This window comes from Tursiops truncatus, chromosome X, assembly GCF_011762595.2.
Source record: "Tursiops truncatus isolate mTurTru1 chromosome X, mTurTru1.mat.Y, whole genome shotgun sequence".
Lineage (NCBI taxonomy): Eukaryota > Metazoa > Chordata > Mammalia > Artiodactyla > Delphinidae > Tursiops > Tursiops truncatus.
In genome coordinates, this window is record NC_047055.1 from 110,808,040 (window position 1) to 110,825,974 (window position 17,935).

Here is a 17,935-nt window from a genome sequence, read left to right on the forward strand (position 1 = left end):
CCAATGTGTTTTATTTTATTTTATTTATTTATTTTTTGGCCACACCGGGTGGCTTGCGGGATCTTAGTTCCTGGACCAGGGATTGAATCTGGCTCATGGTAGTGAAAGTGCTGAATCCTAACCACTGGACTGCCAGGGATTCCCTCTACCAATGTGTTTTAGACATGAAGAAAAATCTTAATATTCATAGGGTTTAATTCTTTTACAGTTTAGAGTTTCATATCTTTAAGAGGAGGACTGGCTTTATGATGCCTGATTAATGGAATGTAAAATTCACATGAATTTAAGATAAAGTGAGATTCAACTTTATAGGATGGAGAGCCAATTACAGGGTTCTACTCTTAGATACTTCTGGGTTTTCCCTTCTCTACAGTGTCAGGAGCACTTCAGTACAAAAGTCTGAGAAGCATTCAGATAATAAGGGACATTTATTGAATATCCATCAATCTTTAGCTAAATAAAACTAAGATATAAGGGTGTTTTTTTCCTTTCTTTAATGGGAAATCAAATTACACAATATAACCTGCTTGGTAATTAGAACTGCAACTTCCTTTAGCCATTTTTTTCTATCTCCACCCTGAATATAACCTATTGTAGCATTAGGTTCTGAAATAGAGGCTTTCCCCTCATTGAATTCATTTGCCATGGTCTGATAAAATATACAATGGATTATTCAAATTAGTATGGCCTAAACAGCAAGAGTAGCTTGCATATGCACTGATTTAAAAAGGCTTACTGTTTCAATAAAGTATATCCACATGCTTTCCCTTAAAAATAAATTTGTTACTTAACTCTATCATTGATCACGTGTTCATGTACTTAAAAGGATAGATTATACTAAAGCGTATGTATACTATTGTTTGATGAGTCATTAAAAGAAAACTGGTTTACATTGAATCGTACATTTTAAACAGGTGAATTTTATGGTATTTAATTATATTTCAGTAAAGCTGATAGATAATCAATCATCTAGTCTTGTGGCTCTTAACTGTAGTATAATGGGATCAGAGGCAAAGAGGAGGTGTGAGATGGGGCTACTAGTCAATCAGGAACTGCGGTAAATTCCCAGCCTATTTTATCTGGCCCTTAGTAACCAAGAAGAGAGAGGAAGAGGGGGAGGGGGAGAGAAGGAAAGAGAATGTGAGGGTGTGTGTGTGTGTGTGTGTGTGTGTGTGTGTGTGTGGTGTGTGTGTGTGTAGGAGGGAGGTTGGCTCTGTGGACAACGGAGGAAGTGCTAGGGCAAAAGGTGAAACACTTTCTTTCACGAATTCCTAAAAACATAGACTTAGAGAAGACTTCTATCAGTCACTAACGAAACATGATGGTCTTCTTTCTTTATCCATGAACAGGCCATTTCCAAAACAGTAGTGAGAGTACAGGGATTTCATTTAAAAAAGACTTCTTTCTGTGGCCTACCAACAACTTTCATATACAGATTGCTTGAGTGAAAACTGAGGCTGCTTTTAGAATCAAGAATTTTAAAACATCTAAGATGGTACTGTATGTAAAGGGAAAAATTTTGACAGAAAAGAATACAAACTTAAAAAAAGACAACACATAGATGATAAAACATAGAGTGCTGGTACACATTTATTCTTTTATTGCTAAACATTAAACGCCAGCAACTACGATATCTTCAAGTTAAAGCCTAAGAATGAATTACAGCTCAGTTGAAAGATTTATAGAAAAAAATACCTGTGTACCATTAGTATGTGGACATTCAATAAATACCACAGGACAAACTGATGACTAAGAGCCACATATCCATGAAGTGCATGGTTACAATCTACTGTTAGAACAGATAGTGACCTGTAAGAGCGATTATCAGAAGGTCAAGTTTAACTGCATGTCTTTTCAAACTGAAATGCTAAAAAGAATATATACATCCTTTACGGATTTTAAGTGATTAAAAACAACCCTGAAAAATGTAAACAGTGCAGAATAGAAACACTGAAAATAAAGTTTTACTGCTGAACAACTGCCAACACAACACTTTCTTCAAATCCTCAAAATAATTCATTTTTCTAATTGCTCTACAGAAACCAAAATGGACTATTTTCATAAAGATGATAATATATCAGGGACACAGACCTTCCAAGTTATTATTTTATGTTATATATTTACAGTATATTCAATAATACTTTTTACAGCTTACTTAAATAGAAACATGCTTTTCTAATCCATAAATAACACTAATCATCATCCATTCAACCACATTTATTAAGTATTTTTGATGTCTCATGCACTGTGCCAGGGATGCAAAGATGAGTATGACATGGTCCTCGCTCTAGAAGTGCCCACAATCAAGCTGAAGAAACAACACATAACATTTCCTTTCTTACACAATGAGGCCATTTCTGTAAAAATGGGACTGATGTGCTCAATATCCTATTAGAGTGTTTGCCAAATCCTGACCCAGTGTAGCAGAAGACCAAGGTGTTTAAAAGCCATAAGAAAATGACATGCTTGGGGTTTTTTTTCCACCCAGAAAAAGAAGTTTACAGGTAGGATTTCATCTATTAAATTTTTTTCTCAGTTTTAAAAAACTGACCTGCACATATATAGCATTTCCATTAATAAACTGCTTAGTTCATGTAATAGAATTAATTATGTAAGTATTTCATGGTATTCCCCAAACTTTACTACCTGAACAGGTCTGCGTATCACTCTGTTAATATACTTTAATCCTGAAAGACTGTCTGCCTAAAAACAGAACAAATGCCTTTTTCCTAGGATAAACCAATAATTTGTACAGTTTTAAGTAGTGGTAATAACTGATGACCTTGAGTCATTAAAAATATTAAAATTATATTCAATATATAATTTCTGTTTAAGAAGGCAGACAGATTTATAATACAATCTAAAGTTTCCTTAAAAATGGTTAAAAAGTTTTGGTGCCTAAAAAGCAACTCAGTGATCTGAAAGAGGTGAACCCCACGAATACCTCAATTAATGAAAAACTTGGATACATGACTACTCATGTTCTTGAGTATATGAGAGAAGCAAATATTTTTCATCAAAGAAAGAGCTTGCTCATATACTTCTAATACCAACAGCTTCACACTGGCCTATTGACTTCCCAGATCTTCCAGGGCTGCATCTCCAGTCCAAAAGATCTCAAACTAGGCAGGGCTCTTTTGGGCTCAAGAGGCAGTTCTCGGGCACTGGCAAATCCACATTTGTACTCACATGCAGCCATACTCACTCTACTACCAAGTCTTTCGTGGACCCACAGAGGTAGCTTAGGGGAAAGATGGAAAGCAAGGACTACATATTTAATTACCCAACACAGAGAAACATCGGAGCCACTGGTGAGGACAGAGTATGGTTCAGGGCTTAAGGTAATTGCTTCTTTTTTTTTTAAGGTAATTGCTTCTTGAAGACAGGGACCTAGGAGCTAGGCCCCAGATAGCTCCAGCAGCACAAGAGAAAATACCTACCCTGGAAGGATTCCAAGCTTTGAAGCTCTGTAGAGAACAGTAACCCAGACTGCAGAAGGTCCTTTGATCTGTCTTGTGACCTGCCGCAAGACCCACCTGGCTCATTTCTGAGGTTCACCCCTAACTGTCTCAGCTCACATACTGCAGGTGGCAGATACTTCTGCAGCTCACTCTGAATGTCAAGGGTAGTGTTGCTTTATGAGAGTATAGGGACATATTATCAAAGAGGCAACTCTTGTGGGGCAAAACATGTCTCACCCTATTACAGACCCTACTTCCTCTTTGTTCATTTATTTGGCATCATTTGACAAAGATTTTCCCTTTCATGTCAGCAGATTCTTTTACAGAATTTTATTAATTTAATTGTAATCAGACCTCAGTTGTCAGAGTACAAAATAATACACAATTTAATTTAAAAATACTTTTCAAACAAGACAAGGGACAAGAGATATAGACCAAGAAAATGCTCACCTTTCCACTTGGCCAAAGTCTGGTCTCCTTCAAATCTGGATTAATGATGCTTTTTCAAGAAGTTTTTCCCAATTAATCCTACCCAATTCTGTTTTCCTTTACATTATTTCAACATGATACGTAGCCACACAAAAATGGTTTAACATGAATTTGCACTTGTTTAGGAATTGTTCCACAAGCATCTGAAGGTTGTAGGTTCAGTCTTTAAAACTAGAATGTAATCAGGGACTATGCCTTTCATTTCTTCTGTTTATCCCATAGTTTGGATACTCTGGATAAAGAACTTAAAGTTGTTGGCTAAAATGTAATTTTAAGGAAACACTTTATATTTCACACCAAGTAAGGTTTTCAATATTGTATATTGTAACTCAGAGATTCTATCAAATGAGTGCAGATATTACCGTGCTGTAACCATCCAGAGTCCCAGGGTCACATTGGCAGCCAAAAGTATACTGCCACCAAGCAAGATGAAAAATCCTATCAGATCTTTGACATCATTGTCTCCAATCACTGAGGTAAGAGTAGCATCTAGGAAAGAGTTTAAAATCCATTGTCCGTCCAAAGCAAAGCAGGGCACTGCATTAACAATAGCCAGAGCTCCCGAGAGGGAAATCAGGTACCTGGTTAAAATCGGTTAAGGAGCTTACGGCGAGGTCTGAGGGCAAAGCACATTTGTGGGAGTCAGAAGCAGGCATTTTACCAGGACTGGATTTGAGATTACAGGTGACTTCCTTCCTTTCTTTAAATCTCTGCTTACCAGTATACACCATTGCTTCTTAGATCTCTACTATTTAAAACAAATGACATATTATTTCGAAGTTCAAAAACCTTGACTAGAAAAATAAAGGCCAACCACTTGTAGACCAAGACAATCTGTAATGAACTCCTTCAGAAGACTAACTCTTTCTAATCCTTTAATTATACATCAAGAGAAAGGAATAAGAAATAAGGGAAAATTACTTTTTGATCCTTACGAAGTATACGTTATATTAGATATATAAAGATTTTGGCCCCTTGAACTCTATTTTACTATCATCTGTAAGGTCACAGTGTAAATATCTCTGAGAAAAAGCTGCAGTCTACAAGGTACAATTTTGACTGTACACATTTTTTAGTAACTCATCTGTTAACTAATTTGTTACTAATTTGCTCATTTGTTTTGTTTCATTTTTTTTTGCAAATCATTAAGGAAAGAAATTAAAGATTTAAAAGTGACAAAAATAAAGAACCTTTCCAAACTGTTCAGTTTATTGAAATTCTATATAATAACCAATTAAAATTTTTTTTACATGCAAATATAATATGCTAAAGAACACATGAGATTTTGTCCTCTGAATGCTATTTTAGTATTGGAAACCAGTTTGATCTCCCTTACGCATTCCTCCACTTGATCAGAGCCAACAGGCTCAGAAGGGGTGGAATTCATCACCGCATTAGTAGCTGAAGCGTTCATCCTTTATAAACGTACTAAAAGGTTTTATACCCCTAAATTCAACTCTCAATTTGTATTCTAGGTTCCTTCCCTTCGACATCTTAACCTTTCTCTCCTCCCAATCAATCTTTCTTCTCTGACTTCTTCCTCCCTAGGTACAATCTGATCTTTTTCAACTTTAAAGTCTCTTTTTTTGGTATTAGCAGTTAACTGATACTTGTAAGGTCTGTTCATGCTCTCTAATCAAGGTAAAACTAATGAAGTTCCAAGTAGCACTTTTTTTTTTTTTTTTTTTTTTGCGGTACGCGGGCCTCTCACTGTTGTGGCCTCTCCCGTTGCAGAGCAACAGGCTCCGGACGCGCAGGCTCAGCGGCCATGGCTCACCGGCCCAGCCGCTCCGCGGCATGTGGAATCTTCCCAAACCGGGACACGAACCCACGTCCCCTGCATCGGCAGGCGGACTCTCAACCACTGCGCCACCAGGGAAGCCCCCAAGTAGCACATTTTAAAAACATCTTTCACGCCAGAAAGGATACTTGACAAATGTCTCCACAACCACAGGCAGATCTATGCTTAGAAAGTTGAAACGTGGAATAAAACTGGTGATGCTCACTAAAAAAGAAAAATAAGAAATAATATTATTTATACAGATAAGCAACAGCATTATGAATTTTACCATATGACTAAAAATTGGGCTAGCCTATTAAATTGATTGAGAAAGCCCTTCCCAAACATATGCAGGCAGGCTCTATGGCCCACATATAAAAGCAATTGGCAATTCTAGAACATCTAATAAAAATAGTGGAATACAGAAATTCATGTCTCAGTGTACTTATATTTTGAGGTGCGAATATGATAAAACTGATTATATACCAACTATGACTACCAAATACAGAGATTGACTTTAAAAATACAAAATATTTTTCAAAATATTTTTCAAAATATTCCATTTATATGAAATGTGCAGAAACAGGCAAATTTGCAGAAACAGAAAGTAGATTAGTGGTTGCCAAGGGCTGGGGGTGGGTGGGTGTAGAGAAGTAGAATGACTGCCTAATGGGTATGGGCTTTCTTTTTGGGGTGATGAAAATATTCTGGAACAAGACTGTGGTGATGGTTCCACAACTCTGAATATATTAAAAACTACTGAACTGTACACTTTATTTTTTATTTTTAATTTTTTTTAACATCTTCATTGGAGTATAATTACTTTACAATGGTGTGTTAGTTTCTGCTGTATCACAAAGTGAATCAGCTATACATATACATATATCCCCACGTCTCCTCCCTCTTGCATCTCCCTCCCTCCCACCCTCCCTATCCCACCCCTCTAGGTGATCACAAAGCACAGAGCTGATCTCCCTGTTCTATGCGGCTGCTTCCCACTAGCTATCTATTTTACATTCGGTAGTGTATATATGTCCATGCCACTCTCTCACTTCGTCCCAGCTAACTGTATAATTTAAAAGGGTGAATTGTATGATATGTGAATTATATTTCAATAAAACTGGTAAAAAAAAAGGAACATAAAAAAAATCTTGTACAACAAGTTAGACTGTGTGATCTTCAGCCATATGGAGAAGCTATATGTTTAATCCAATCATGTTGCCACTGTTAAAACAATTATGTTGGCCCGGTTTTGAAATTATATTCATATAAAATGCATGTGTCATGCACAAATTACTTTATCATCATTATCACTGTGATTCCAATCGCTTCTCGGCCTTTTGGCTAAGATCAAGTGTAGTATCACTATGATTCCAGGCATTCTTTGACATATGCTGCTCTTGCTACTGTTTTGGGAGCTTGGATAAATTTAATAAACGCTCAGAGAATATCTTAGAGATCATCTATGTGATATAAACGGTAGTGAAGGAAAAATGCGTCATGTGTCACTCTCCATAGGCAGACATGGTGTTCAGCTCCATCTTGCTTTATAAATTCAGATTATTTTCCTACTGCTTAAATTTCATTTCGTGCTTAAGAACAAGTTAACAAGACTCTGAAAAGTGATCAAATATAATAAATAAAATTAATGCAAGATGTGTACTGAGTTGCTACCACTGAGAATATATGCCATTGTAGCGATATTCTGAGGGTCTACCACAATAATACCCACCTGTGTAGTGAAGGTGCAGTGGATGTCCTACATACAACATATCGATTTGAGGTGGGTGTTTCACTTTTATTAAGCGAGTATGAGTTTCCAAAGAAGGTATTATACAGAAACTTGAACTTGAGCTTTTTTTACAGTCTTTATTGGTTCTACAAACTTGGGTGGCTTCCACTGCTTTCCGGGCAGGTAGACATGTATGCTAGGGATAGAACATTAATTAGTCAATATTAAAAATGACTTGTTAACAAGAAAAACACCAAGTTACATTACTTCAATATCTTTCATGTCACCTAGCATATTAGGAATGAAGCTCATATAAAGAAAATGCCATTTATGTGTATCTACTATAAATTAGATTCAATTATTCCACTTTGGCCAAATAAGATATTACCATTATAAAATTTTTAAAGATTCTCAGATGAAATATGACATGTGAAATGTAGAGATTTTAATAAAATTATACAAAGCAAAAGGGCAATGGTTTTGTAGATTCCATTTTAGTTCTATATGCTTATTTTGTAATAATTATATCAGGCAAGCAAGACTGCTTCAGGGACAACTTACCAAACGCTTATTAAAATTATTTCTATAGGAAAAGCACACATCTGTAAGGCTGTGATTGTTACAGCATTCAGTCGAACCGTCTAGCCGTTTGTATGCTGAAGAGAAATGGTTTATTAAAATCTGTTATTAGAAAAAAGAATCCATTACACAGAAGTACATTTGTAATAAGAATTTTGCTTTCAAGACAAAAAGAATTAAGTAAAATGCATATGAATTCAGAAACAACTGTATAATTGACAGTTCAGCTTGTCAGCTACTCACTGCAGAGTTTGATTTTACATTATAAAAAGAGATACATCCAATTTGAAATCAAGAAGCATCAATTACCCTAGGTTAGTTGTCTTCATATAAACTTATCCACTCGTAAAGCTGGAGTTCCAGGGTCTCAGTAGGTTTTGCAATAACTCCAGGTGGTCAAGCACAAATATTTAATGAGCCACTATTAGATGTCCTAATGCTGCTGATCCACTGATCCAATTTCACTACTGAACTCCTGTGCTGTGCTGTTAGCACAGTGAGCTAGAGCAGGGGGTCCCCAACCCCGGGGCCGCGGACCGGTAGCGGTCCACGGCCTGTTAGGAACCGGGTCGCATAGCAGGAGGTGAGTGGCGGGCGAGCGAGCGAGCGAAGCTTCATCTGCCGCTCCCCATCGCTCGCATTACCGCCTGAACCATTACTCACATTACCACCTGAACCACCACCCCTGCCCCCTGCCCTGGGGAAAAATGTCTTCCACGAAACCGGTCCCTGGTGCCAAAAAGGTTGGGGACCACTGAGCTAGAGGATGCCTAAGAGACTCTCATCCCTAAGGACATCATATCAAATATCTCTCCCACCTCCAGGCTTATCCTGAGGCTTTCCCCACAGAACCAGGGCAGCCCAATTGGACCCCACAGATATGCACATATTTGCCTGCATACTAGTAATCCAGTTACCATTTTTGGAAGATAACAGAAACAGGGCAAGTATCCCCATTATTCATTTATTTTTTCAAGTTCTTTGGTAGACTGCTTCTCTTGTGTCTAGGGTAGAATAAGGAAGCTAAATCACTGTTACAGCTGGGACAAAAATTTTTTTCCATATATTTATTTTGGAAGGTTTCCTGCATTCAGCACATCAAACTTGTAAAGCAAAATTGATGCGTGGGGACTTCCCTGGCAGTCCAGTGGTTAAGACTCCCAGCTTCCACTGCAGGGGGCACAGGTTCGATCCTTGGTCGGGGAACTAAGATCCCACATGCCACGGGGTGTGGCAAAAAAAAAAAAAAAGAGAGAAAAAAAAATTGATGTGTGGCAAGGACCAATTAAACTTAGAATCTTATATACCTACTACCATACTCATATGTGCTGAAGAAGAGAAAGTAAAGTTATCCCCGATTTCCAATACTACGAAAAGCATTATTAACAAGAGTGCCTTTAGGAGTGCTGGCGTGAAAATGGTTGTTGATATGCAATCTGACTTTATAAGGATTTTATATTTCAGGCAAAGGTTTCTGTTTGTTTTTAAATCTTTTCTTTTTTTCTTCTAGATCATTTGGTTAGACTGGATGTCCTTAAACACGCACTGTTGCCAACGCGAAGAACAAAACAGAGGTGAAGTAAACTAACAGATGCATCAATTTCTCCTCTGCAATGGCTAGCTGTGTGGGTAGTTTTGCCTTGTTTTCTTACCATGACTGAATGGGTATTTAAATTCTGGGTGATGAGTAATATTTAAAATATGAAAGCAAACTGTGAACAACTAATGGCACAAACTTGTGCCTATAATCACTCATCAGCCCTAACGGTAAACTATAAGGTAAAAAGGTGTTTAGGATTAAAAAAAAAAAAAAAAAAGATCCAGGCAAAAGCCCTCAGTATTTTTTCTCATCAGTTGCCAAGTCGCACCAATTTTTACCTTCTCATTATTTTTCTCTTTATTCCCACTAAAGGGTAGACTCCAATTCTTTCTCACTTGACCCATTTGAAGAGAGTACTAACGCATCTAGTTTACCACCTAGCTCTCATATGCAAACTTGTCCTACATACTGAATGCTTCAGATTAACCTTCCAGTGTAGAACTCTGAGAATGTAGCTCTTCTAATCCAAATATCCAAAGACTCTGTGCTGCTCCCAAACAGTCTAAATGCCATAGCCTAAAACATAAAGACTTCTACTTTTTTTTTTAGTCACCTTAGCTCATACTCTTCTCTTGCTGAACCAAATTATTAGCAGTTCCCTGACCAACTTCTAGTCTGTGGCGCCGAGGTTCATTTATATCGGTCTCCTGAAATTAAACTCACTGTTGAGGCCCAGCTCAAGAGCTGCTGCTATGAAGCCTGTCCTCATCTTTTCAGTCAAGACTGACTGCCATCAACTCTCACAACTCCCAATACTTTTTGTCATTAATTATATTTAACCTTGTACCGTAATGTGGGCATGGTCTAATTCTTTGATTAGACTGTGAGGTCTTTGAGGGAAAAGTTTCTCAGTATCTTATATAAGGTGAATAACTCAATATGCACTGAATACATAAATGGTGTTCTATGCCACTTGCCTTTGTATCAGTAATGATTTTTAAAAATTTACATCTGATGCTTGATTCTTATTTTTTCCTGGAGGAATGTATGCAACACAGAATTGAAAAGTCAAGAATTTGATATCACTGTTGATATAGCATGTCTGATAATACAACAGCTTAAAGGGGCCAAGCAGGTATCAAATAAATGAAGTGGATAGTGTGTGGAAAAAATAGGAAATGGTGGGGGTTGTGATGAATTAGAGAATACATACCTTGTTCTAGGCCACTCAACTTGGGGCCGAGAGTCAAGAGATCATCTATTTTATTCCATGAGAAAGAAGTCTGGACCCTCATGTGAAACCTTTTCTTTTTTCTTTTTGGCCGTGCTGTGCAGCATGCGGGAACTTAGTTCCCCGACCAGGGATTGAACCCGTGCCCCCTGCAGTGGAGTCTTAACCACTGGACCACCAGGGAAGTCCCGAAACCTCTTAAATATTGGCAGCCAATTAAGAATTTTAAAAATATTGTGCAAGCCAAACCATACACATCTGTCAAGGCTGGCTGGATTTGGCCTCTAGGTTACCACCAGTTTGTGACCTCTAGGTTATGGCTTCTTCCTATGGTGATTAATCCAATTAAAACATAAACTGATGGCTATGGCTACCATGACAAAATGAAGTGCCTCCTGACATACAGAATTTCCCATTATTTTGTTATCACGTGAGAAGTAAACTTGATATTTCTCTGTTTATCAATTTTAAAAAAGTTGTACATTTAAAAATGTATTTTATTTTAGAATCTTTTCTACTGGATCACATTAAAGGACAAGTCACTTAATTTCTGTGACTCAATTCTTAACCTATAAGACGGGTATGCCAGAGGTAATTTTCCCATTAGTATACTGCTATCAACATGAGAGACCAATCCAATTCTACTTTGGAAGGCACATTCAAGACTGCAATGGGAGGGCTTCCCTGGTGGCGCAGTGGTTGGGAGTCCGCCTGCCGATGCAGGGGACACGGGTTCGTACCCCGGTCTGGGAGGATCCCACATGCCGTGGAGAGGCTAGGCCCGTGAGCCATGGCCGCTGAGCCTGCACGTCCGGAGCCTGTGCTCCGCAACAGGAGAGGCCACAACAGTGAGAGGCCCACGTACCGCAAAAAAAAAAAAAAAAAAAAAAAAAAAAGACTGCAATGGGAGGTCCCAGAGGCATTCATGGCTTCAGTTTAACTCTAGGAAATTAGAATTCTCCCTTAAATCTCCCCAGACTGGGAAAGAATTAGGGAAATTAAGACCAGAACAGTTTCATAATTCCATTACAAGGAGAACCTGCATATTCTGAATGTACCCTAAGATGGGCCCTAAGATACTTGTAGAAATAGTCTAGTCTTCAAAGGATGGTCTAGACCAGAGGTAATTTTGGAATAAGGCTGGAAGGAAGAGACTTTTTCAATCTATAGTTCACAGTACTCACTACTTTTTACATCACTAAAATGAATTGAACAATTTTCTTACCCTAGTTTAATAAATATATAAATGTAACTAGAGTTCCAATATAGGCATGCAAACCTATTTATTCTATTTATTTATTTATTTATTTATTTACTTATGGCTGCATTGGGTCTTCATTGCTGTGCGCGGGCTTTTGTGGCGAGTGGGGGCTACTCTTCGTTGCGGTGCGCAGGCTTCTCATTGCAGTGGCTTCTCTTGTTGTGGAGCACCGGCTCTAGGCACGCGGGCTTCAGTAGTTATGGCTCGCGGGCTCTAGAGCACAGGCTCAGTAGTTGGGGCGCACGGGCTTAGCTGCTCCGCGGCATGTGGGATCTTCCCGGACCAGGGATTGAACCCATGTCCCCTCCACTGGCAGGCAGATTCTTAACCACTGCGCCACCAGGGAAGTCCCTTTATTCTTAGTTCTATGGTAGAATTTATACCAGCACCACCTAGTACCAAGTAGTTAAAAAATTATAAACTCTCTCTCTCTCTTCAATTGGTGAGAGCAAAGAAACCTTGGATGATACCTTGATATTCACAATGGGAGAACAGACACTTTTTTCTAAACATTAGAGAAGATTTGAGCATAAAAACAATCTGGGTACTCAAACTATGTGGAAAAGATTTCCAGAGTTTTCCTTTTACTATTGTAAACTAAGTCAGGAACGGCCTTTTCTCACTTCAGTTAAAGATGCATAAGATAGGACAATACTCCCTGTGCCAGGCAGTTACAGGTATATACCCTCATCTCCTCTGAACAGGAATATAGGCTATTCAAAGGGGATGCCTGTGTCTGGACTCATAGCTTCATTTTAGGGAGCGGTTGCCTTTAGTATTCAATCTCACTCTTTTTAAAATGCCATTCAAATGCTGGACTTAGTAGTCTTTCTTATTCAAGACAATGCTTCCAAGAAAGAAAAAAAGGAATTTAGCTTTAGGCATATATGAAGAGTGTCTCCTGAAACTAAAGAAAGAGGATGCAAGCTACTTGTTAGAAAATAATCCCCAAAAAGAAACAAACTAGTTCTTGTCTGTAACTTTTAGTTTCATTCAAATCACTAAGTGGCATATGGACACAGAGCAATCTTAAATTAAGCAGAGGCTTGAATATGAAGAGGGGAACTTTGTTCTGTTCTGATGCAGAATGAAACCAGAGATTTATTCCAGGTACAAAGGGCTCTAAGCCTCACCCAATGTCCTTTTTGGGGCTTCCTGGAAAGGCCATTCAATCTGCAAGGAGTGTGTGGGACAAGCTCCTTAGGCTTCTTGCCCCATGTACCAAGGGCAGAGGTGTAATTAAACCAGCCTTGGTTCTGTTGGTGCTGCTCATAGTTTAGCAGGTTAATGTTTAAAAATCAAAAAAGAAAGGACTGACAGAAGAAAAAATAGTTCCCAACAATTTCATAAAATGAATAGTCATTTCATGTTGATTAACCACATTTTTCTAATTTGCCAGAAATATACCTGTTAATATTTTAAGGAGAACATCTAGTCTGCTTAATTAATACCGTAATTAATTAATATCTTAGGGAATATCTTTAAAAATTTAAAATTACACCTGGGAGAGTCAGGGTATGAAATGAGGCCAGAAATGATTGGCTGGGACAGCTTATGAGCACTTTCAGGGTCAGATCTTTCTAAGGTGGCTTTATTGTTTTCAAGTGGTATAAATTTTCAGAATTTGAATTATGTATATTGAATTCTACTCTAAATTGAATATGAATCACTTTTGGATTATGAGCTACTTTGCATTACCATATTTGGCTATATCTTTGCCATCTACTCATAATGTAGGATAACAAAAGTCCCTAGATACATGTAAAATAATATCAATCCATAGTTTCTTGTTTTTTTTTTTTTTTTTTTTTTGTGGTACGCGGGCCTCTCACTGTTGTGGCCTCTCCCATTGCGGAGCACAGGCTCCGGACACGCAGGCTCAGCGGCCATGGCTCACGGGCATGTGGGATCTTCCCGGACCGGGGCACGAACCCGTGTCCCGTGCATCGGCAGGCGGACTCTCAACCACTGCACCACCAGGGAAGCCCCGTAGTTTTCTTAAATGTCCATAGCCACTTTGGTCAAGTCTGCCATTAAAATTAATCTAGTAGGGCTTCCCTGGTGGCGCAGTGGTTGAGAGTTCGCTTGCCGATGCAGGGGACACGGGTTCGTGCCCCCGTCCGGGAAGATCCCACATGCCGCAGAGCAGCTGCGCCCGTGAGCCATGGCCGCTGAGCCTGCGCGTCCGGAGCCTGTTGCTCTGCAACGGGAGAGGCCACAACAGTAAGAGGCCCACGTACCGCAAAAAAAAAAAAAAAAAAAAAATCTAGTATATATTTTAAGTTACATTTACAGTCATTAAGATTTCTACAGTCTGGCTGAGTATATGTACTCCATTTAAAAATGATTAAATGGAGGTACGGGTTTATCAGATACAGTCATCATGTAAAATCAGCAAGTATCCTAATACAGTCGCTCCTAAGGAAATGAGACATATATTGAAGAATTATTATTTTGGGATTGATTTTTTTATTAGTGTGGGAAGAGTAATATCTGCTTTGGGTTTTTAAACAAATACCTCCAAAATATAGCATATGATCCATAATAGTGAAATACTCAAAAAGTTAATAAGGAAAGAGTTTCAGAGTATTTCAAGAAAAATTTCACTTCCATTCTGTCTGCCTGAAAAAAGACAAAAGCTTAAACATCTGAAATGCAGATATTCTAAATAAAACAATCCTACTGGAGAGAGCTTTATTTGATTACGATGTCATTTTGGCTTTTGTAATTCAATACAGATTGTACCAAGTTTAGAGAAACTTGAGGAAAATGATAAAGGACTTAAGAAGTATGAAATTATGGATTATTTCTCTTACAGAAGAACACACTGTGGATTACACACCCAACTGAAAAGATGCGATACATGGAAAAACATGAGATGCAATATGAAGTACTGAGTGCTACCTACGAGGTATTTCTGCCCCTGCCAAAAATGGATCCTGAATCTAATCAAGCCTCTGGACCTAACTACCATCTATAGGAAATTTGGGGGATACCGAACATGTTAATGATAAATTTGACAAAACAAATGACTCAGTTTCTTCAATAAATGATATTAAAAATAAAAAGTCAGGGGGAATTGTTACAACTTAAAAGAGACTTAAAAGGCATACCATCCAACTTAAACCAACTATAAAAACAAAACCAGAGAAGAGTGCAGGTATTAGGAATTATTGTTAATTTTGTTAGGTGTGATAATAGTACTGTGGTCATGTCTAAAAAGGTCATCATCTATTAAAGATATGCTGAAGTTTATGGATACAATGACAGGATACCTGGGATGTGCTTTAAAATACTTCCCTCAAAAGTGGACAGGCTGGATAAAAAAAATGGCAAAATGTTGATAATTGCTGAAGCTAGGAGAAGGATACATGAGGTTTCATTTATACTACTCTCTCTCTCTTTTTTTTTTTTTTTTGGGCCGTGCTGTATGACTTGTGGGATCTTCGTTCCCCGACTAGGGACTGAACCCATGCCTTCAGCAGTGAAAGCGTGGAGTCCTAACCACTGGACCACCAGGGAATTCCCTGTACTACTCTCTTGACATTTATGTATGTTTGAAAAATGTTTACAATAAAAAAAATTCTTAAAAATGGGTTATACATGGAAGACTACATTTGAAAAAAATTTTAAATCAGTTCTTACTACTTTGTCACTGTTGTACACAGTACTTTAATACAGTTATTCTTGATAATTAATCATATTTCTTAACCCCAGTAGATGTAGACAAGTATCCAGGCATTTCTTGACTTAAAGATGTAGTCTGTGAGCATAATTTGTGCTTTCCAGCACTTTCAATAATTTGGGTCCCCATAATTTTGTATGAAGAGTTGGCAGACTGGTTTTTCAGAGCTGGAAGAGCTAAAAATAAATTTGGAAGCTTCTGAGAATAAACTTGCTTCACCCTGTCGCCTACGACACAGAACAACAGATGTGACTTCAGTGGGTATTTTCGGACACCAAGATGACTTCCTCTGGATGACTGCCACACAAAAAAACCCTACCCCAAATAGCTTTGGACATGCCACCATCCATACAGCACAAGGGTATTTAATTGCTGGAATTTAGTTAATTGGTTATGTTTGAGCTTGAATGCTGACTTAACACAAGTGTTTTTTAAATGCTGAAAGAATTAGATACTAGAGTTCTGAAAATCAAATATGAAATTAGTTAGAAGTTCAACAACAATATATAATAAACAAAACATACATATTAGTATCTAACTTACCAAGAAGAATGTTTACTAGTTTAGGCTTATTATTACTTTACTGATTTGTTTTAAATAAGTTAGGACAAAATAAATCTACAGACATGATCTAAGAATTAGCAAATGGCAAGTACTGCTGCTTGAAGCATTATATTATACTGAGGAAATATACACACCTCTAACTGGGAAGCTTAACTGCTGTAAAGTTGATGCACTTATACAGTAACCAATTTGGGGCTCATAGGCGATGGTATCGAGACATTCATTCCAATCTTGTACATTTGTAACAGGACAATCCTGTAGATGGGTGACAAGGTCTCCCACAAAAAGGCCTCTGGGTCCAATGGCAGGTGAGTCCTTGGGAAGAGGGCAGAATTAAATCAGATAATGTGTGAAGACAAGCTATGATTAATCTGAGCAAATAATAAAGACACTGACTTAATTAAGTAGACTATTTTGAATAATGTAGAAAATAATCCAGCTTTGAATCCAAGATGTATAGTCCTAGAAAATTAACAAAATAACACCCAATAATTATACTTTTCATATTTCACTAAAATTTTGAATTTTTCACAAATGAAAACCAAACAAACCCCACTTGCCAACAGTTAAGATTAAAATGATAAACTTTTTCCCAAACTGCTAATTAAAATTTTTTGTGAAAGTAGTCATCAGAATGCTTTCAATGTCCTATATCATCAATGGATAAAATTATAAGACTTATCTAAACACAGTCCCAAATATGCAGACAATACCGTCAGCACAATGAACACATGAGTACATGAGGCAGTTGCTCACAAGGTAATTTTCCTTGTCCCAAAGTGTGAAGAGAAGACTTGATACCATCATAGTAGTCTAAGGGAGTGAAATACAGAGTTGAAGACATTAATTTAAACTCCCACGAAATGTTCTGCTGGCTAGCCTAGGTTCCATCTTTCTTACTTCTTAGGAGTAAAGACATCTGACTCAAAAGCAGAGTTATAAAAATAAACAGTAAAGGTAAATGATGCATTTAATCAAACTACAGTTAGAAAGTCTTGATACTATCCTTATAACTCAGAACAGAAACAATTTTCAGTATTTTAAAAGAGCCAATGTAGTTCACAAAACTATTTCTTTGATTTGAAAGGATTACAGTAATTTCTTCAGGAGAAACTGAGCATTCTGTACATGAGAACAGTTTGAATAAAAGTTCCTTAAAAAAAAAAAAGTTCCTGACATAAAATGCTAAGTGTTACATCACAAAATCTGGCGAAAAAATACCCCAAGTAATCTGTTATTTACCTCAGCAACTTCAGTGATAAGCACCCCGACTCCAGTGTAGTAAAACGGCAAGAGAATTACAGGAAGGAGAACAAGAGCTAAAATACCCAGGAGTGCAAGGACGAAATTATGCCAGATACCTGAAAAGAGGGAAAAAAAGGAATAAGCTCAACCAGGGGCAGGAATGATATCATTCCAGGTAGTTGTACTTCATAATACATAGGCATTCTGATAAATTAGTAAAGTAACCAGAAGAAGCTGTGAGGCAGATAGATCTACTTATTAGTTCAGAAGACAGATGTTCAGTTAGAGGTTTCTTCCATTTCAGATATTAAAATCTAAAATGAGCATGTTAATACAATACTAGGAAGACCACATGCTAATATGATTTA

The 17,935-nt window shown here is 37.7% G+C and overlaps 1 protein-coding gene and 1 pseudogene across 2 annotated transcripts in view; one reads left to right on the forward strand and one right to left on the reverse strand.

The window, feature by feature from the left end:
* Window positions 1–1,577: 1,577 nt before the first annotated feature.
* Window positions 1,578–17,935, reverse strand: part of MBTPS2 (membrane bound transcription factor peptidase, site 2) — a 41,029-nt gene continuing 24,671 nt past the window's right edge. Inside the window, exons 6-12 of one of the 2 annotated variants that reach the window (XM_073799052.1) lie at window positions 17,565–17,683; window positions 17,079–17,135; window positions 16,457–16,637; window positions 8,024–8,118; window positions 7,463–7,658; window positions 5,880–5,955; window positions 1,578–4,531 (exon numbers count right to left, since the gene is read on the reverse strand). In XM_073799052.1, the coding sequence (XP_073655153.1) occupies window positions 4,309–4,531; window positions 5,880–5,955; window positions 7,463–7,658; window positions 8,024–8,118; window positions 16,457–16,637; window positions 17,079–17,135; window positions 17,565–17,683 (947 nt within the window). In that variant the 3' untranslated portion in view covers window positions 1,578–4,308. The remainder of the gene's footprint in view (window positions 4,532–5,879; window positions 5,956–7,462; window positions 7,659–8,023; window positions 8,119–16,456; window positions 16,638–17,078; window positions 17,136–17,564; window positions 17,684–17,935) is intronic. The other variant, XM_019927700.3, reaches the window with a different exon arrangement.
* Window positions 7,055–7,164, forward strand: LOC117310534 (U2 spliceosomal RNA; annotated as a pseudogene).